At 35.1% G+C, this 22,510-nt stretch overlaps 1 protein-coding gene across 1 annotated transcript in view; it reads right to left on the bottom strand.

The window, feature by feature from the left end:
* Window positions 1-22,510, bottom strand: part of ADGB (androglobin) — a 100,875-nt gene that overhangs the window by 34,683 nt on the left and 43,682 nt on the right. The window contains exons 16-25 of the mRNA XM_014950504.1: window positions 20,132-20,195; window positions 17,841-17,943; window positions 16,538-16,679; window positions 14,318-14,432; window positions 12,663-12,830; window positions 10,660-10,798; window positions 7,839-7,973; window positions 5,531-5,624; window positions 2,272-2,406; window positions 1,911-2,064 (exon numbers count right to left, since the gene is read on the bottom strand). Of these exons, the coding sequence (XP_014805990.1) occupies window positions 1,911-2,064; window positions 2,272-2,406; window positions 5,531-5,624; window positions 7,839-7,973; window positions 10,660-10,798; window positions 12,663-12,830; window positions 14,318-14,432; window positions 16,538-16,679; window positions 17,841-17,943; window positions 20,132-20,195 (1,249 nt within the window). The remainder of the gene's footprint in view (window positions 1-1,910; window positions 2,065-2,271; window positions 2,407-5,530; window positions 5,625-7,838; window positions 7,974-10,659; window positions 10,799-12,662; window positions 12,831-14,317; window positions 14,433-16,537; window positions 16,680-17,840; window positions 17,944-20,131; window positions 20,196-22,510) is intronic.

Here is a 22,510-nt window from a genome sequence, read left to right as displayed (position 1 = left end):
CTTGTCTTGCAACCCTTCTTTTTTAAGCATATTCCTCCAGCAGTAGCAGTCCTTATCTGTCACATTCAGCTAATATTTACTGTAAACACTAGATAAGTCAAGTTCATTCTAGTGCAAAAAAAAAAAAAAAGTCTGATGAAATTGAATGTTACAAAAGAAAGACAAGAAAACTACTCCTGCAGTGTTAGACTGACATCAATTCCTTCTTAAAGACAGGTGAGACTGAGAAGGCAAAAATGGGAACCAGTCTTCACTAAAAGGTCAGCATGTGAAGATATAGGGGTAATATTAAAGAGGCAGGCCAGCACAGGAAAAGAAGTAGTAAATTATATAGATAAAGTTTTAGATTAGTTCAGCCTGATTAACTTGTGAACTGTTTGAAGGATAATTCAATAACAGGTTAAAACAGAACTTCAAAATTATGTTTGATAACTGATGGAGGACACATAAGGCACTGGAAGACTATAGAACTGCAATGCTGCATTTTTTTTAGATCTAGAAAATTATCAGTCAGCATAACTATAGTGGCTGAAAACATAATGAAATAACTAATAAAATTAACTTCTTGCAACTCCCGCAATGTGGCAAAGCGACTGCAAAACCCAACTGCTATCACACCAATCAAGCTTCCCTGCATAGGAAAGCACACTATGGGAACAAAGGACACCTGACATTGTACCTCTGATCATTCTTCTAAACCTAAAGAAATGCTGTCATAATGAAGAAACCAGGGTGGCTGTTGGACAATCACATTCAGAGAGCACGTTCATGGCTCCTTTTTGAAAAGTAGGATGCAATCAGTGAGATTTCAAAGATCTAACCTGAACCTGATTCTATTCAATATTTATATTAGTAATGTGGATGCTGAAATGGAGAACATTTCTGTTTAATTAGCTGATACACAAAGAAGGATTTTAACTTTAGAGGAAGATAAAAAATAATTCAACATTATTTTAAAATAGGGAAACGGTCTGAAAAAAAAAAGCATTAAAATCGGTAGTGAAAGACACTGCATTTAGTCAAGAATAATAAATTACAAGATTCAGTTCTTCAGGAAAGCACCTTGGGTTACAGAAGTACAGGAGTCAACAATGTTGTTGCAAAATAGGCAAACATCAGAGTTGGCTATTTAAGCAGAAGTAAAACCCACAAAACACATTAACTAATTGTTCCTTACTCATTATTTGTATGGCCACAAGTTAATCTTTGGTGTAAAGTTCACTGCGCTTAGGGTTGTGCATCATAAGCAAGAAAAAAAAAAACAGCAGCAATTTGAAAGAGTTCAGAGGAGAGAGTAAAACGTAGAACATGAAACTTGCAAGGAAAGACTGAACTAATTGTCTTCTTTAGCTTGAAGATAAAAAGGCAGGGGGAGGAGGAGGGGAAGTTGTGATAACTATTTACTGATCTAGTTATTTTTCAGAAGCAATTTACACTAATGCTTCCGAGGTAACTTACACAGGCTTTGAGAGGGAGCATATCTAAAGCTGTATTTGGTATCGATGCGGCAATTATCATCAGCACCTGAAGTTGCATGTTAATTTAATTAATATAAGTATAACAAAAAAAGGCTATTCAAACCTCATTCTGACTCTTGAAGGTTGTTCTGTCAGATGGATAGAATCAATAGCAGCCATATTGCCATTGATTAGCACAGCACAGCGGCATGGGATGATATTCCTCCATTTAGAGATAGTAAAAAAATATCGAAGGAAATTAGGGCTATGCCTTCACTGTTAAAGGTTTAGGACAGAAGCAGATCAGTGACAGTCTCTGTTCAAACCGTTAATAAACAAGGAGGAGCTTCTAAAAAGAACATTATGACCTAGATGAAAGTGTCCGTCCACAGAATATGGGCAATTGTTATTTTCTTTTAAATTATATTTTTCATAACCACTCTTTGCATTTACCTTATTTTTTGGATAAATGTGAGGTGTCACTTTGAAAAAGACATGTGGCATTTCCTTCAGTGTGTCATTATCAATGACATGAAGTCTACTGCAAGGGATAGTGGTATACACCTTTGGCACTATAAGCATGTCTTCTGGAACAGTGAATATTTCTCTAAGAAAAAAAAAAAAGAGAATTCAAATTATATTAAAATTATTTTCACAAATAAAATTATTTATGTAACATGGAGTAAAGGTATAAATTAGAATTTAAGGAAAGTAGACATATGGAAAATTATGTTTTTAAAGCAGGTTAATGAAAAATCATAGTGCAACAATACTACTTCTCCACAAGAGTTATATAGGGCTGTATAAAACTCACCTAAAAACCACAAACCACACATTTGGTGGCTGATCAGCGTATGTTACAGCATAGTCAGCGAAAGACATCTTACACCATTCATCTTCATAGCAAGGAAACTTTTCAATTGACTTACAGTTTCTATTAAACATTTCTCTGGAAAGCAGAAAACAAGGCAAATACTTAAATCTAACCGAGAAGGCAAATATATTTTTAATTTATGCTTATCATGAAGAACACCGCTTCATGCATGAGTGTAAAAGAATGGTATAAAATGTGTCACTAATTTTTCTCTAGTAGCTGTTCACTCTCAAAAAAAAAAAAGTTAGGGATCTACTCGTTTAGGCCTAATGGCCTGTAATGGTCAATGCTTACATACAAATATTTGTATCAGTCAGCTTATCCATGAGAACAACTGCTTCTAATATTCCCAAAATCTTATGGCTTCTACAAAACTTTGCTTTTTTTTTTTTTTATAAATATCAGTTAGCATATCTTCCATTTCTTTCTATTAAGCTGTCATCTTAAAGCTGTGGCATCATTAGGAGATTTGAAAACCCTTTGTTTCCTTTAAAAAATTTTGGAACAAGGAGTAAAAGCAAAAATTTAAAATGGGATTAAATACATTCCTTTCACAGAGGAAGGAAAATAAAACTGTAAATTCAGAAGTTATTTTTAAGGCAAATAAGCTCTCAAGTGTTATGAAGTTCTACAAAATTAGAGCTAACCTCACTGGCACCTAGCTGACACCATGGATTTTTATTTACCATATGCAGTATCAGAAATTAATGTTCCTCTGGACAAAGCAATGTGAAGACCAGCATACAAAATTCACTGTTATGTGAATAGGTAGATGGATGAAGGCCAGACAAAGATAATAAGTCCCACTCTATATTTTGACTCCTTCCAGTGATTTTTCTCTGGAGATTATGAGTGAAAATATGCCTACATAGAGATAAAGGAAAGGACATCCTTCTCCTCACCACCCCCTGTCTTGCATTATTCTTTAGCTACCTACTTTCTGCAGCAAGTAAACAATATATCTTTTTTGCTATCTTTTAATTACTCTAATTCAAAGTTTGGTTTAAATTGTTTACATAATGGGGATTGCCCAAGGCAACCTCACAACACCCATTTTTGGTGATACCTGTCTTCTTTTCTGTGTCAGAAATGAAGGTGTTCAAGCTGTTCAACAGCAAAAGTTTTATCCAGAAAATATGGACAATGTTAGGCTGATGTTTTGTTATTCTGTAATTACTGAGACAATCTCCACATTCATGTTTTCAGCAATGATATCAGTTGACCTTGACATTTGTGAGTCACATAGTAGATGCAAACATTGCCAAAAGTAATTTAAAGCAGAACAGTTTGAGATCTCAGTCTGTGAAGCTTTGAAAAGGTTCCTTCCACCACTGAGAGACAGCACACCCACAGACCGAAAAAGCCCCTCAGAAATCTCAATTTTTTATGTTATTGAAAATTATAGCAGGGACAAACATAGATGAGCTTACATGGGATGTATAAGGAGAAACAGGTGACAACCCTAGCACAAACTGAGAGGCTTTAGGGCATTTGAAACTGGTGTTCATGTTGTAAAATGGTACTGCTTCTTGCCTCCAGCAAATGTAGGGTTAGAGAATGAGAAAACTTTTATCCTAATGCAGAACTTTCAAAATTCCTGCATATTATTTATTGCCCAAGGTGCTGGCTTGTCATATTAAATGCAAGTATGTCAGCTGTTAAAAAAAACCCAAAAACACAAACCAAAATCCCATTAGTATGATTTTAACACTCCAATGTATCCCCTGGGACAAGGCCTAAGAATCAGTCCTGTAAGTTTTAAGTCTGAATGTAGACTAAAAACTGCATCTGATCTTTGCTGATTTAGAGATCAGATTTAGAAAATCTAAAACTGCGGTCTAACATTTGGTACAAGGCTGCAGTTGCAAAGTCCTGATCCCATCAACATATGAATCTTTTACAGGATTAGAAACTCTAAAAAGTGAAATAAAATTATACTCCATATGACTGTTCCTCAAACTGCTGGTTATAAGGAGTGAGGATTTATACCCACAACCAGTAATTACTGCCAGTTCTCACTCCTCACCCATGGCAGAACTGAGCTACTGCTAGATCAGTTGTGTGAATACTTGCAGAGAGATTTTTGAAGCACTTAATGAAAAGGTGTGATCCCCAAAGAGTGTCATGTTTGCAAATGACTTAAGGAACACTGTTGAAATCAGAGTACCTATCTTTGCAAAAGCTATAATTAAATACCAGGGAAAGCATCTATGTAGAAATACATCTACTTTCCTTCAAGAAAGTGCTGCAAACAAATCCTCTGATGATATAAACTGTGGTACAATTAAACAGTATAGCTAACTCCTTTCCAATGTCAACCAGAATTCCTTAACAGATAGCATGAATGAAAATGCTTCTTTAAATCAACAGGTTAGTTGTTTAACTAAGGAATCAGTATCAAATTTATAGAATCATAGAGTTGTCTGGATTGCAAAGGACCTTCAGATCATCGAGTCCAATGGTCAACCTAACACTGACAAAAACCATCAACAAACCATATTGCTAAGCACTATGTCTACCTGTCTTTTAAATACCTCCATGGATAGTGACTCAACCACTTCCCTAGGCAGCTTGTTCCAATGTTTGATAACCCTTTCAGTGAAGAAATTTTCCCTAATATCCAATATGAACCTCCCCTGGAACAACTTGAGGACATTTCCTCTTGTCCTATCACCTGTTACTTGGGAGAAGAGACCAAGCCTCATCTCTCTACAATCTCCTTTACGGTAGTTGTAGAGAGCGATGAGGCCTTCTCTCAGCCTCCTTTTCTCCAGACTGAACAACCCCGGCTCCCTCAGCCATTCCTCATAAGACTTCTGCTCTAGATGCCTCACCAGCTTTGTTGCCCTTCCCTGGACCTGCTCCAGCATCTCAGTATCTTTTTTGCAGTGAGGGAATTAACCTATGAACAGTCTACAGAATATTAAAAAAATAAATACAGGAGAAAGGTAATATTCTGTCTCAAGCTGTAGGAAAAAACCTGTAACACACATAGCTAAAAATTAGATTTGCTATAGCTTTACATATGTAGGGTATATAGAATAAAGGATCACATATCTTCAGTAAAAACATCATCCCTTCCAAAAGAGTTTTGTAATTGTAAAAATAGTAATGGTCTTATCATATTTATTTTGTGAACCAGAATTTTATGGCAATTCTATAGTACTGGCTGAAATAAAATAGTTTATTACATGATTACCTTAAGAGCATTACAGCATACTGTTCAAAATTTAGCTCAATTGCAGTCCACAATTTTTCCAAGGTTTCTTTGACCCTAGTGTTCTCCTCAGTACCTGGAAATAATGAAATAAGTTAGAAAATATAACATCTAGCTTTTGTTTTTTCTAAATATACACCTGCCAAATACTTGTGAAAAAAGCCACTCACACAAGTAAATTCTCTTATGAATCACTAGTTTTTATTTGGAATTTTACAGAAGTCTCACTGAGCTGAAAACGAATTTCTTCTTTGACAGAGTAAATTCCCTTCACCATCACCTTTGTACATTTCAGCACTCCTACAACTACAAAAATGAGGTGATCAGTATTTTTCCGATTTACAGTTTTTTCACTGTCACATGTTGTAGTGATATCAGGTGATCTCTGTCCTCAGAGAATACGCTGTTTAGCCCCCAGCAGCTTTTGTCTGCAGATGCTACAAAGGGGGTATGTATGTGCCCAGGTGATCTGTGTAACTAAAATGAAAAGAATCCGGCAGCTCCAGTGTATAGTTTACCCCACCCATGTTTGATATCTCTGAGATGACAGGATGTGTTGCCATATTAAGGTGTCTTTCTTCTAACCACAGAATACAGGTGAAGATTAGGCAACTAGTTTAGACCTGTTGTCTAACTTTTCAAGACTAAAGTGTAGGTGAAGTCCTTTTTTATTGCATAAACAATTAGTGACAGAAATGGAGGGGGAAAAATGAAATAACACTTTCCCGTAATGACAAGTAAGAGGAAAAAAAAAAATAGATAATGAGGGAGAGGAGGAGAAGAATAGTATGACTAGGAAAAAAACCCCACAGTAAAGCACTGTAAAGAAAATAACAGAATTAAAAGCAACAGAGTATTGATAAATCAGATGAAGTTAAGAAGGATATTATAGACAACAGAAGGAAAGAATTGGGATACTCATATAGTGCTCAGATGACAAAAATCTAAAATCTAAATGTTCAAAAGAACATCTTCTTGGCTCTCTAATATGTAGGAATAAATAATACCCATGAAAGTTTACAGAAATTCCTAAATTAAATGGCACTTCATAAACAAAAATAGAAGGGCACTAGACTACTTAGTAGGAAAGCTTAAGGAAGACAGGGTTACAAGTGATAGTTTGGGAGAGGCAGCACCAGATTCACTGGTGAGAAGGTGAAGGTACAAAAGAGCTTGAAGAGAGCATCTGGTGCAGGTAAATATATAGGTGAAAGAACCTCAGCATTGCTAATTCAAGAAGGAGCTTCCAGCAGAATGGGGGTGACTTACTAAAGAGGGAACGTGTATCTCACAATGGAACACTTTTCTTTGTCAAGATCCTCAGGCATTCATATACTGTGAGGCTAGAAGGAATCACCGTGATCTAACTTTCTTTGCAACAGTCCTATTAACATATTAATTGCTATTTCATCACATATAAGTGACTATTAATCCTGTTTGAATTTGATTAGCATTTGTTTGATTTTTAAGCTTTCAGTAGTGTACCACAAATCTTGGTTATCTTCTAAAAATAAATGCCACTTTTTCTAATTTGAGTGTGTCTGGATTCAAGTCACAATCCTACAATCTCAGACGAAAGCCCTTCTTGTCAACACTTTGGATCTCAAACGAAAGACCCTGTTGCTATCAAATTCCTCTTCTCATACGGGTACTTTCAGATTATACTGAATGAATTCTTTATCTTCCCTTTCTGAAATCAAAAAGTAACAACCTGCAAGTACAAGGCCCTTCTTTAATCCTGATCTTTAAAACTACACCCATGTTACGTATCTTTCTTCTTGGGCTGCGGACTTGGACATAATATTCCAGCTGAGATAAGAGAATAAGAAATGTAACACAGGTATTCAACTGCTGTGTAAGATTCCTCTATTTATATGCATCAGTGCGAGGCACAGTATCAGCACAGTATCTTTTGAGCACAGTATCAACCTTTGATGCTGTGTTCTGCTGATTATCCAGTATGATACTTAGGTTCTTGTATGGACTTCCTTACCTTTCCAGAAAAAAAAACTCAAAACATTTAGCCTAGCTGTGAGCTAAATATACATTAATGTAAATTCCGATCTCATATGTATGAAAATTTAAGGGGGGTGTCTTTCCTCAACTTTTTAGTACCACGTGTTAATTGAGGGGTTAGGTTGAACAGTGTTCTTAGAGATTCAACTCTAATGTGCTGTTGCATTTCAGTTCATTTTGATTAGATATTAATTAGTAACAAAATCTTTGCAGTAAATATTTGAACAAGGTGAAATACAAAACATTTTCTAAAAGGTCTTTTTAAAGGACACACCTGGTTTCCTGCTGTTCAGTACTTTCCTAACGTAGGTCCCTCTCCAGATGGCTTGAAGTGTAAGAGCTGCTGCTTCTTCTTCAGAAGTGGGTGTTCGGTTCTGCCAGCTACTAAGGGAATTCTTCTCACAACTCTCTGAAAGACAGGGAGGAGGATGAGCAACATCAATAAATCTGGAAGTCCTGAAGCTGCTTGCAATCAAGTTAAAAAACCCCAACCAAAACACAAAATAATGAGAGTGCTCTATTAGAGAAACAGAGTGGTTTCTGCATAAAACTTCCATTTATTACAAAAATATCACTCCTAAAATTTTGCTTTTATCAGGATAAAACTAGACAAAATATTAAACGTAGCGACACAAAGTCAGAATCTAAGTACTATTCTAATTCCAAATATCAAATAATTGAATTCTTACTTCTCTTTATGGACAGCTATTACAGTGCATTTTTAAAAATCAAATCTCCTAGTGTAATTTCAAAATATCCTTCCAAACATGAACAAACAGAATTTGATGTATTAAAGCCTGACAAGATCTTAAGTGCTTCTGTCTCTCAACATGATAATTTTATTAAGCAATAATTTTGACACCAATGGTGTTGAAAACATTGTATTCATCCTTTGCTAAGAAGCCATGGAATAAGTATTAGATATATGATAAAGTGAGACTTCATTTATCTGGCTGTAACTTTCTGTTACAAAGGAGGTTTGGCGTGGAACAGATATTAGCAGGTTCTGACAGGTTAGTAATGAGCTCTTTGAAGGCATCCTTGCCTAGAATTAAGAATCCTGGGAGCCAGGATTTAGCGGGGGGGCTGTGGGGAGCAGCACTACCAGGAGGCAGTGCCAGGGGGCCAGTTTGGAACTGCACAGATAGAGAACCAGGGCAGTGAGACAGCACGACAGGAAGGAAACAGGGCTGCAGAAGGAAGTACCAACAAACAAAACGGAGGAGAAAAAAAGAGAAATCTGCTTGAAAAATGCAGACAGAATTGCAGACAAGCAAACTAGCTTAAGAAAAAATATTGCTGTCATCAGCCAGGAGATCACACATTTCAATCGAATCTCTTTTATTGAATATTGTTAAATGTGGCTGTGTTCCCAACCATCATTCCTCATTATTGTCTCATTTCCAAACCCCAGAAAGCCTCTCTAATACTTTGTGACTCTGAAAGGTTACACAAGCCCTCTTCAACAGACAACAAATTAGAACTCAACAATATGAAAGGCACACACAATTTTATAAAACAGAAGCATATAATAATAGAATAGTGTAGGCTGGAGAGGACCACTGAAGGTTATGTGATACAATCCCACATTCAAACCAGGATCAACTTAGAGCGGGTGGCTCATGGTCTTGAGCAAACATCCAGTCCGTTTTTTTAGTATCTCTAGGGATGGAGACTCCACAACCTTGCCGAGGAATCTCTTCCAATTTTTTACTAGCCTCACAGTGAAAAATTTTTTCCCAATATCCAACTGGAATTCAACGTGTTCTAAGATGTCTCCTGTCAGTGTGCATCTCCAGAAAGGCTCTGGCTCTTATCTTCTCCCATTTATTCATCATATTTGAAAATGAATTTGTTCCATCTACAAGCTTGTCTATTTTATAATTAAATGATTCAGTGGTAAAATGCCTTAATCATTGTTTTCAAGGAAAGGAAAAAGAGTTCTATTTTCAGCAGGTGTTTTAGCTCAGAATAATGGCCTTTGTTGCAGAGCCTACATTCCACATATAAGGCAAATTATACAACTTTTATTTACTTTATAATATATTACTTTTTATATGAACACAGAGCTACACAGTGTGGCCTACCAAGTAAGGAGACCCTAACAGCAAACCTGAATTAATAATTCATAAAAGTGAGACTACATCTAAAGTTACTCCTGGTTCATGTAAGCATGTGTTATTCTTGTTACTTCTTAATCAATCATCAAATAACGGAAATAACGGACAGCTTCCTCAAGAAAACCACAACTGCCACCTGCACTTGGTTTCCAACAGGTAAGCAAGAAGCTTAGTAGTGTCAGGTTGTATGTCAGTTACATGAGAACCTTGTAATAGGTGCAGAAAAAGAGATTACATAGTGGTATGGTGAGTCAGACTAGCTTGCTGAATGAACAATTTTTTATTTTTTTTCCCTGGCATAGTTTACTGTCAAATCAGCAAGCTGATCTCATCTCCTGGCATCTCTGCAGCTGCATATAGTGGAGGTACATGTTCTGGGATGGGAAGGGGGGAAGGACAGGACTTTAGTAGTAGCATTCAGTGAAGCTGCACTTTAAGATCTAAATGGGTCGGAAGATGATCTGCATTTAATCAATGGCTTATATTGAATTTCAGTATTTGTATTATCAGGAACAGCATTCATAATATCCAGAGAACTGTGAATTGCCTATAAGCAGGCTCCAGAAGTGACTAGATTGACTTGAATATCATGATTCTATTATTTTTTTTTTTATTACTGGCTATGTTTGCCAACTTAGCTGGCAAGAATGAGAGCCATGATTTGCAGCACATCAGGTAAAACAAGCATCTGTAGATTCTTGTCTGTCAATACTGACAATTGCCAGTCACAGAAGACAAAGGACAATTTTATAAATTAACAGAACACGAACAGACATTCTGGAATAAAGAAAAGGATCATTTCTATTCTGAGACAGGTCTCTGACGTGCTGTCAACAGTAGAAGGCTTAGGCATGTCATAAGAAATGTACCTTGCTTACTTAGGGAAGAAAACACATGATACGTGAAGAGCCGGCTTCCTGAAAAGTTAAGAATAGGCAGATATACATGAAGTGATTAGCAATACCAATACAGTACCTGAAGATGCAGTGTCATCTTCAGAAACATCAGTGTCTTTAAAATCCAAAGTGAGGGACCTGAAGGCAAGTTTACAGCTCTTGGCAGACTTCTTGTCCAACACATATTTGATCAAATGCCAAAGCACACTATTGAAAACCTAAAACCACAAAGAGGAAAAGCACTCAAAGAACAATTCATTTTAAAAAGCTGGTCTATATTGTTCACAGTATTGTTTAAAAAACTGTTTAGCTCTTTTCCTTTTTCATGTAAAAATGAAGTCTTTAACTTCCCCCAACAAATCGGATATCTGAAAATTAGTCCCAACTGTAGGACTGCAATGCTTTAAGCCAACAATTAAGAGAAAATCTGTTTCATGCCTGGCTTATTAAATATAGGACTGATTCTACAGCATAAGTTTTTATCACCTGAAAATATCTTAGTAGTTTTTATGAAGTGAGTTGGTGGTCTCATACCAGAGGACAGAAGAACACATCATAATCACCATGATGACAACTGACATTGGAGGCTTCAGAGACCAATAACTGAACAGGCATGCTTACTGAATTAGGAGGTGGCACAACAAGGAAAAGTAGGAATATATTTATGGGCAAGAGGGGAAGATTTGGTGTTCTACTTATACGACTGAACTGATTGCTTTATTTTAATTCGCGACATATTGATGCTCTTTAAATGGAAGAAATCGAATCTTTTCCTTCTTCCAGTAGATGGAAATTTTAGAGTGGGTTTTTCAGATCTTGTTTAATAATTTGAATTGAAGAACATACTAATAACTTATTGGAAAACACCTTATTTTTCTCTTTGATTGTTCTTATATTCCTATTTTTCTGCTTTGTAGAAATATTTTATCCTAAGTTACGTATTTTAATATTAATAAATACTTCATTTATTTTGAAATATTTAAGACTGGTGAAGAAAGACTTCTACTTTACTACATTTTTCTGTTCAGAATAATTTTTTCACTGTTTGTATTAAACATAGATAACTGTATATTTTCATTCTTGAATGTAAAAAATTTTTATTTTCCAATTTGGAGAGGTCAAACCGATTTTCTCTGTTGGACTTGGCATGAAAATTACCTCTTTCATGAGTTGTGCACTTGGAATTGTTCTTTCTTAATTTTGTTGTTTTGCTGAATTTGAGCTTGGTGTCAAGCCAACAAATAAAAACACTGGCTTAGATGTTCTATTTTTTAATATCAGTGATTATAAAAATATCAATGTATTCTTCCATTTAGTCTTCTAAAATATGTAGTCTCAGCTGCATGAGCTTTCTAGTACTTTGATGAAAGTAAGTGTATCTGGAATATATAAAGTACTGACTGTAGAAAATTTAATTTTTAGCAGTATTACCAATATTTGCATATACATAAAAATTAGCATATCTTTTATATAACTTTTTTTCAATCTTTTTATAATATTGAAAAAATACAGTATAGACATCTACAGAAAAGTGTAACATTTTCATGACATATCTAAAAACCTTTTAATTTTTCACACACACACAGAGCAGAGAAGTTGAATAAAAATGTTGCAGTTTCAAAAAACAGAAAAACCCAGAAATACTGTGAATGAAAAAAATTAATTACTGTCTCCAGTAACTTCAGCTGTAATAATGTTTTCCTGTACCATCAACGTTAGGCACAGAAAGGAACCATTCTTGCTTTTCTGCAGTTCAGGTAACATCTTTTAAATAAAATTTAAAAAGCTGATGGTTTCCAACTCAAAGTATGCAAAACTAAACTGACAAATTAGAGACTCAAATTTAGAATGTGCTACTCTCTGCATATTGAATTTTTTTCACATTAAAAGAAGATAATTATTGCACACAGTTGCAAGCTATGTCATTTGGGCTTATGCTTAATAACGAATGCCACATTTGGAGCACTCAGATTGTCATTTTTAAAAGCATATCCATTGGTTTGAAGAGGATAATGACAATGTTAAGCTGTTATCCAGCTTCAGTAGCCTTTAGATATATGTTCATTAAAATTGTTTGTTCACCTTGAAGTGTTCTTCAGCCATTCCAGTACTGTGGAGGCCAGGAGGACAATGAGTTAGTTCCAACTTCTTCAAGGCTTTAGAAAATTCAGCTTTATTGCTGAAATTATTTATCACATTTCCAACAGCATTCAGGATAGCTGTAGCCTGTTCTATAAACCGGAAACTCTCCTGAAGAAAGAGAATAAAAAGCAACCATTGGTAAAAAGATTGCTTTAAGATTTTTTTTTTGTTTTCTTTCTAGGCTGTGACAGCATATGAGCATTTTTTCTCTGATGAAGTGCAAAACTCTTCTTAAGTCAAGCAACTGTTATTAATTTTATAAACTGTAAAATCAATTAGGTCTCTGACATTCAAAAGCATATCAAATTTTCACTGATTTTAGCTCTTAAAATAAAATAAACAGGAACCATAACATATATCTGATAAAGATTTTATTTTTCCTGTGCCCTTAGTCCTAAGACATTTAATCAAAAATAATATGCATCTAGAGATTTTCTTCTACAGTGATAGCAAGACTCTTGTTAGCTGAAATGCTCAGCATCTATTCTATTTTAAAAGGACAGATAAGTAGTTGTACCCTGCTGAAAACAACGTCCAAATACATGCTGCCTAAAGCATCATTAATCTTCATTAGGATTTCTGTGCAAGAATGTGGACACCTTCCTGCAAATTACACTCTGCAGAGAAATTGCTGTCTTCAAAAAGAAGTGCAAAGTAGACCCCAGGATATAATCCTGCTATATTTTCTTGATGAGGAATAGCTTTTTACCCACAACCTGAAGACAAGGGGATAGTACAGTCACAAGACATTTTAATGGTCCAACTTCTTATATTTAAACTTCTTTGCTACGATGAATGTAATAAAATTGCAGAAGCTGCTTTAATGTCCTATTATTAGGATCCTGGATCTACACTGCTATATAAATTTCCTGTTGCACTCACCTTTCAAAATATTTTTGCCCAACTGTGCTCCAGAAGCTATAACTCCCTCCCCTTGTTGCTCATGACAAATATTTAGAGCTACCCCTTGCCAAAGAAATCCTGAAAATACAGATGACAGTGATATCTGCCTGGATTGTAGGCAATGAAGAACAAAAGCTGCAGTAATTACTCCCCTGGGCCTGTTATCTCAACTGTGAAAAGTTGTTTGAATCAGTTGTTCATTTTAGATATAAAAGCTGCTCTGGGATCCAGTGAGTAATATGGGATCTCATGGGAAAAAACAAACTTTACTGATGTGACAGTTTATTTTACTAGGTGGGTATTTTTGAATATTAATTAACATCTGTGCATGTATCTTATCACTTTTATCACATGCTTATATAAAGGAGAGCTTATATTCTGCCTCTGACACATGCATTTCAACAAGAGTATTTTTAACATTCCACTTTATGCTGCTGTTCTAGGTAAAGCACAATACTGCCCAATGCTTACTTACATTTTTATACAAGACAATTGTTGTAATAACCATCTCAGTGCCTGCTGTGCTGTAAAACACATTTCTTTTATGCACTCATCCATTTCATATTGAAATTAATATTATATCATTAAATATAGTAACTCTAAATGAAGATCCAACAGCACTTCACTTTAAAACCACATAATAGTCAGAAACACTGTTATCACAATGGTTGAATAGTTCTGGTTATGCCTACCTTTTCAAGACCTGGCATCACAGTATCCTCATCTCCAAAGACACATGGCACCATGCTACACAGATGAATATGGTGCCCTATGGGACCACTTACTGTGAAGAGCAGTATGTGTCGCCTATATTCAAGAAAAAAAAAAAATTAAAGGTGCTTTTTGTGTTAAAATCCAGTAATTCTTAAGCTTCTCCTTTCATACATTTGATAAAATGAAATCCTTCCCTATATCTTCTGGATCTTCAAATCCACATTTCTAATTCCTTGCTTCTCAAGAACTTCTAACAATATGCAGTAGGTGAAATCAGAGAACTCACTACTGTTTTATTTAATTTGTTTTGATTTTAATTTTATTTTCTTTAGTAAAATATGTAGTTTGACTATTTCAGATGGATCAAACAGCTTAGTTTTTTTCAGTCAGGATTATAGTTAGCTACACTTAAAAATATATCTGCTCTAGAAAGCTTAGAGAAAAAGTGTTCTGTCCGTGCATTAGTTAGATCACAATTTCCATGTTCATATTGACAAAACCAGGAAAAAATTAAGGCATAACTGTGTCAGGCTAGGTGAACACTACAGAGTGACAATTTTATGGAGCAACTGTGGGCCAAACCACTCAATCATAACCTCCTAAGATGGCAAATAACATCCTACTGGGCTACACTCAGCTCATTCTCGTTTGCCTGATCATATCCTATAACAAATTTCAATCACAAAAGAAACCATTCATAATTATATTTATACAACACAGGGGATCCATGCTCTTCTCTCCAGTCAACAATGTCCTGCAGTCCCACTGAAATACTTGAGCTTGCTGATACCAAATGGTGAAGCCTCATGGTCTTATATCATTGTCAAAACGGCATTTGGCTGGAGAAGTTCACCCAGGCCACAGCTTCAAAGTGTTAACCAGGGATCCAGCACAGTGAGAGTAAGAAAGTTACCCCTACACACATGGTCACACTTTTTTTAATTGCCATCTTGTGAGTGAAATTTGGAATGCCCCCTGGTCACCAACAGACAGAGGGAAGAAAGAGCCTTGTTGGCTTTGCAAGTCATTTCTCGTTTGGAATGAAATGGGAAAGCAGTCAATAAGTCCATTTGTGTCTCACACCTGCTATAAAATAAATCTTCCTGAAAGCCTGCTGGCGCTATCTGGAGTAGAAAGAATCAAAGGTGAGAAGCTTATCAATTTGAGCTGCCTGTATCTCTGGTAGCTTTGAAATTTGCAGGTGCAAAAAGATAAATGCTTTTGGCTTCCCTATACGACACAGAGATGCAACTTTCGGAAACTACACTAAGAAAATACATGTAGCAGCAGAATTAACCTATAAAAAATGGGTTTGACAATAATAACTATTCAATTTTAAGTCTGAATCAAACCAAATAGAGAACATTGTTAAAGATCTTTGATTTGATATCAAGGTGCTAGTATTTTCTTCCTATGCCTGTTTATTTGGAACCTTACTTGATTTTTTAAAAATACATTTTGTCACATCTCTTTGAGATTAAACTGGTGATCCTCTATTTTTGGAATAGTAGAAGGCCTCAATGAATTAGTCAGCAACCTTATGCTTACGGCAAGATATGAAGATGTCATCTTCCTTGTTTCACTGCGAGCATTTTCAGAAACTAGCAAATATCAAAGGTTCTTCCCTTTTATCTATTTCTTTATTTAAACAACCAGTTAATGTTCCACACAATATCTAGAGTTACATGCAAAGAAAAATAAATCACATTAAGCACTGTGAAGTAAGATATGCAAGGCTTCATGGATAACTTCAGAATTTCTCCTGTCATATTTCATATATCCTGCTTCAAGAGAAGCTATGAAACCTCCCATGGCATTATCATGCTTTTACAGTTCCACTAAAAACACAAATTCTTTAATTTTTGTTCGTAGTCAAGGAAACATCTCAAAATCATTCCAGTTAGAAACACTTTTAAGTAGGAATTTCTATTCTAGTTAATTTTTTACTAAGTCAGTATGATTTTTCTCGCTAAAAGCTCTTAAATAACAGTAAAGAATTCAAAACCTTCATAAAGATTTTGGTCATTATTTTAAATTTATAGCAATATTGCAGTCTTACCAAATCCTAGCTATCAACCAGTTTGATATTCCAAAAACTTATGCTTTAGGAAATCAACTCTTAGTTACTGTGTAAAGTAAAAGGTCATCTCAAGCCTTAAGACTAAAATGTTGGGACAGAAATGAAGCTTCTTACATACCCAGCAGGAAGTCTTAGCAGAGTAGCTTTGGTTGCAGATGTCTGCACCTTTAACACAAGTTCTCCAGGAGTCACAGATTTCCAAGAGAAATGTTCAACCATCAGCACGCCCTTTGAAATACTAGAACACTCTCGTTTATTACCTGGATTAAGAAAGAAAACAAACAAAAAACCCACACAATTGTGGGGGTAAATATCAGTAAAATTAAGACAAATACAGTTACACAGAATCTGTAGCTACATTGCAGTCACTGAAGTCTTTATTTAATCTTTGATAACTCAGAGAAAAGAGCCAGTCATTTAAAATGCATGGCTTATTTGTACTATTTACTAGAAAATAATGGTTAAAACAATGTGTCAGGAGAATGTGTAAATCAGACATCTTCCACATCATTTAAGGCTGCTCTAAAACTCCATAAAAATCAATTATGTCCACATACATAGGAAGCAAACAGCCATACAAAACTTACATTTCTGTTATAGTTTAATTATTTTAACAGGATAGTCAGTTTGGTTTTTTTATAGTTTCTTTTCATTCTATCTACTCTAGATACACTAGAAGTTTGTCCATAACCAACATTTAAATGTCTGATTAACTTAAGCCAACTGTCATAATATAGCCATACAAAACTTATATTTCTATTATAGTTTAATTATTTTAACAGGATAGTCAGTTTGGTTTTTTTATAGTTTCTTTTCGTTCTATCTACTCTAGATACACTAAATGTCCATAACCGACATTTAAATGTCTGATTAACTTAAGCCGACTGTCATAATATGCATTAGCTTTTCTGAATGCCATTCTATGATTTTCATAAAATGCAAGTGATTTTTATTTAAATCATCCAAGTTGTTGGATCTTGAAATAAGCCAGATGTAAGTATAATTAAGAGCATACTGTACACCAGTTTATAAATCACTTAAAAAATAAACTTTGGTCATATTGCTGATTTTACTGTATTTTGATCAGCTAAGGCATAAAGTAGCTTGCAAGAATGGAATTTGTAGAAAAGGAAACTAAGAAACACAAGGAAATCCACACCAGAAGTATACTGATTAAAAGCTTGCATCAAATCACAATGAACAGTAAAGGGAGGGATCCTTTGAAGAAAACTTTCAACATCAATATGAAATAATAAGAAAGTATTGCTTGAATATTACTGTACTTACTGGAATCAATTTGACTATTTAATGCTAAACTCTCAAACTCCATCAAAATACATCACAGACAAACACAACCCCACAGACGCATTCAAGAATGGGAAAACATAATAGTAACATGCACTTTTCTATGTTGGCCTTACCTCCAGCATCATCCCAGCATACCACTGCAGAAAAACCAACCAGGATTTCAATGGGCATCAGACTGTCCACAAGTAAATAATAGAAGACTCGGTCATCAGTAAACTGCATGGAAAAATTCATTTTTGTTCATCTTTCATTTTCATTGAATGCTGTCTACCTGGTCTAGTATGACTAAGATTTCAGATACTGTGACCCTAGATATGGTATGGGATATAAGTAACTCTCCTTTAACTCTCACTATTTTTTCCAAATTTCAGACATGACATTTAAGCCCACAGCCTCGTGCTGCATGCATAAGCCATAATATTCAGTTAACAGGTAAAAGGAAACAGGAAAGTTTCTTGATTGAGACTATATCTACTTCTATATGATATTCTTCATACGTACCTCAAATTTAGTAGTTCTACTTGCCAAACAAAATTCAATGGAAGACTAAAAATTTTGGTTTTTGCTGCAATTTTCTGATTCTAATTAATTACAGTAAGCTTGAGAGAAATAAGCACTCTCTTAATTTCTAACACATGACTTATTCTGCCTCATTTTGTTTGTGGTTTTTTTTTTCCTACAAAAATATATGGAATATATGGAGGAAGCATTTCTCACTCCCAACTTTAATATATAATTCCTATGCCAATATTAGAAACTACAGAATCATAGAATACCAGGTTGGAAGGGACCTCAAGGATCACTTAGTCCAACCTTTCTTGGCAAAAGCGGAGTCTAGACAAGATGGCTCAGCACCCTGTCAAGATGAATTTTAAAAGTGTCCAGTGTTGGGGAATCCACCACTTCCCTGGGGAGATTATTCCAATGGCCTATTTTTCTCACTCTGAAAAAAATTCCTCTTGTGTCCAATTGGAATCTCCCCAGGAGTAACTTGCACCCGTTATCCCTCATGTGACTCCTTGTAAAAAGGGAGTCTCCATCTTCTTTGTAGCCACCCTTTAAATACTGGAACATGGATATAAGGTCTCCCTTCAACCTTCTTATCTCAAGGCTGAACATACACAATTCTCTCAACCTTTCCTCACATGGCAGGCTACCCAGTCCTTTGATCATCTTTGCGTCCCTTCTCTACACCCCCTCCAGCCTCTCCACTTCTTTTCTGTATAGTGGGGACAAAAACTGAACACAGTGCTCCAAGTGTGGCCTAGACTGATTCTACTGTTCCTTGAAATTCTTCAAAAACTGAAGGTGAATGAGCGTCTTCATTTCAGAACTGTTTTAATACACTCCTTCCTACATTCTACATCAATTCATTTTTTGTACTTGATCCTGACATACCACCACCATTCTCTTCATAGCATAATACAAAAGTGTTCTTTTATAAGTCAGATCCAGAATTTACCTAATAGTGTAAATACCTCATCTCTATCAACATCAAAAAAATAGAATGGTTTTACAGCAAAGGGTTAGTTTTTTGGCACGATAGCTACAGACTTACATAGTCTTGATTCTGATTATGGCTTGTGAAAGTATATCATACCATGATTGGGAAAATTTCTTGTGATGTGATTACAAATACAGGGAAGAGTGAAATTGCAGGTATACTACGATTATGAAGCATAACCCATGTAGTTAACCTTCTCAGTACAAGATTTTACATGAAGTGTATGCCCAGAGTTTACATTTCAGTACTCTACAATTACACTTCAGTTACAGTATAAAACTAGAGCTGGAACAGGATATTCAAGCATGTTGAATAACCTTCTCATAATATGAACTAATGGCAGGTTTAAAGAAACACTAATTTCACTGTAACTAAGGGGTATTTTCAGTCTTTGGAAGAGAATCTTGCAAGTTGCTAAGGGATGTAGTAAAGGGAAAATGGAGGGCTACACTACACAGACTCCTCATCTGGGTTTTAGGTGACAAGTGAAAATGAAGGAGAAGTGAAGGGCAGATTCTGCAGCTGAATCATCATTAAATTTAATGCTGTGTCTCTAAATTGTTATAAAATGGATTTAAATCAATATAAAGAGAGGATGGAGAACTGATCCACCGTAATATATACTCTCAAAATTCATGATTTACGTACTTTTTTTTACTTACTATTATTTTGCAATAGTGTTTTTTTTCTTGTCTTAAGCACAGTGAAATACTTCTGGATATTTGCTAGCAAACATTATCTTTGTATTTACTACAGTAATCTTAATGCATTGTTATTTTTTTCAGTGATAGCAGTCCTATGTGACCTATCAATATCATTTCGGATATATTTATTATCTAGTTATGTAGGACTTTGACAAAGATAAATAAAGGCACATAAAAACTCAATACAAGCATATACCTTAAAATCTGTCTTCTGATAGTTATAAGCATATGTATGTGGCTTGTGGAAAACATACAGGTTCCTAGGAATAAAATAAAATAAAAATACGTGCAGGAAAAAAAAAAATGTATAAGTTATACATTTCAGGTAAATGTCTATTTCATAGCATAAGGTACTAATTTTACTTTCATAAATCAGACTTGCCACTATTTCCCAAAAGTGGTTCAACATTTTTTGTTTCATAAAAGGCGAATACAGTTCATCTCCAGAGAAAGCAGCTGACATTAATTTGTATCTTTACTGCACTTCTACAATTTTCTATTGGAGATCAGATCACTAATTTGTCCAATTTGAATCTATAAATGGAAATAAGCTAATAGTACTCTAAAACTTCCATGCCTACCTGAAAATCATTGCAATAAAATTATCTATAAAGTACCACTGGAAGGAAGAACTAGTTGGTATAGTTTATTAATGTGGTTTTTTCAATTCTGTTGTGTTTGCACACCTTTAGAAAGCTACTTAGCTACTGACAACAACTTTTTCTGACCTTGATTTAACCAAGGGCAACATTAATGCCTTCAGCTTTGAGGATGGAATCAGATGCGAAGTCCAATGTTTTACGTAAAATAAATGTTTTGATTATTCAGAAACTTCACATTACTGGCATATCAATTCCTATAATGACTAAAATTTTTCTCATTTTTCAAAGTTGATACGAACTCTGAACGGTCATCTTTTTTTCACTGCATCTGAGATACAGGCATGTCAGACAAGGAAATGCTTTCAACAGAACTGACTGGTAAAATGAAAACCTTTGGCACCTAATTTCTTCTGAGTAATGAATTCTTCAAAGGTCAATCAAAATGCTTTGCTAACAGCTACTTTATCAGTTCATTGTGAAAATAAGTAAACTCTCACCCATTTCAGAACAGGAATAAGAAATTATTTAACCAAGGGCAACATTAATGCCTTCAGCTTTGAGGATGGAATCAGATGCGAAGTCCAATGTTTTACGTAAAATAAATGTTTTGATTATTCAGAAACTTCACATTACTGGCATATCAATTCCTATAATGACTAAAATTTTTCTCATTTTTCAAAGTTGATACGAACTCTGAACGGTCATCTTTTTTTCACTGCATCTGAGATACAGGCATGTCAGACAAGGAAATGCTTTCAACAGAACTGACTGGTAAAATGAAAACCTTTGGCACCTAATTTCTTCTGAGTAATGAATTCTTCAAAGGTCAATCAAAATGCTTTGCTAACAGCTACTTTATCAGTTCATTGTGAAAATAAGTAAATTCTCCCCCATTTCAGAACAGGAATAAGAAATTGACAAATGCTCTATACATTAATTAATATTACAGTGGGCTGCAAAAGGTCAACAGTACTTTAGTGTTTGGCTAACGAGTTAAAAAGTTCGTATTTTACATTTTCGCTGTATGACACATGAGCAAGACTTTAAAAGGAAAGAAAATTACTTTGTTTGTGATGCTTTTTTCCGAAGGCCCTATATTCCTGGATCTGGGGCTCCCTAAAATTAGTCAAGCAAACCTCAACAAGGTTTAAAGTGATCTATGGACTTTTATTCCTAAAGGTCCTGCAGTGCTGCTGATACGAAAGTTATACATTCACCCTCAGAGAGGGAGCAGAGTTTAATATCTGCTCAAGAAAACACTCATTTATGAAAGTAAAAGCTTCACAAATACATCTCAGTTACAAATTCAAATGCAATAAAAAAAATCCCTGGATGAATTCTCTGATAAAATTACTTCCCTCAGCAACGTCAGATTCTCTAAAGAATATAGATTGTGCCAGGCTTCTTAAATCTGAAAGACAGAAGCTAAAGATATTGTGCTATAATTACACTAGCCCTTTTTATGTTTGCAGAGGTATAAATGCTTTGGAATCGTATAGAAAAGGGAGCTAAAGAAAGTACAAAATGAAAACCTTAGGCACCTAATTTCTTCTGAGTAATAAATTCTTCAAAGGTCAATCAAGATGCTTTGCTAACAGCTACTTTATCAGTTCACTGTGAAAATAAGTAAACTCTCACCCATTTTGGAACAGGTATAAGAAACTGACAAATGCTCTATACATTAATTAATATTACAGTGGGCTGCAAAAGGTCAACAGTACTTTAGTGTTTTGCTAACAAGTTTAAAAGTTCGTATTTTACATTTTCGCTGTATGACACATGAGCAAGATTTTAAAAGGAAAGAAAATTACTTTGTTTGTGATGCTTTTTTCCGAAGGCCCTATATTCCTGGACCTGGGGCTCCCTAAAATTAGTTGGGCAAACCTTAACAAGGTTTAAAGTGATCTATGGACTTTTATTCCTAAAGCTCCTGCAGTGCTGCTGATACGAAAGTTATACATTCACCCTCAGAG

The sequence above is a fragment of the Calidris pugnax genome, unplaced genomic scaffold, assembly GCF_001431845.1.
Source record: "Calidris pugnax isolate Ruff unplaced genomic scaffold, ASM143184v1 scaffold24, whole genome shotgun sequence".
In the NCBI taxonomy this organism is placed as follows: Eukaryota; Metazoa; Chordata; class Aves; order Charadriiformes; family Scolopacidae; genus Calidris; species Calidris pugnax.
Note: the sequence above shows the minus strand (reverse complement) of the source record. Positions and strands in the feature narration are given on the sequence as shown.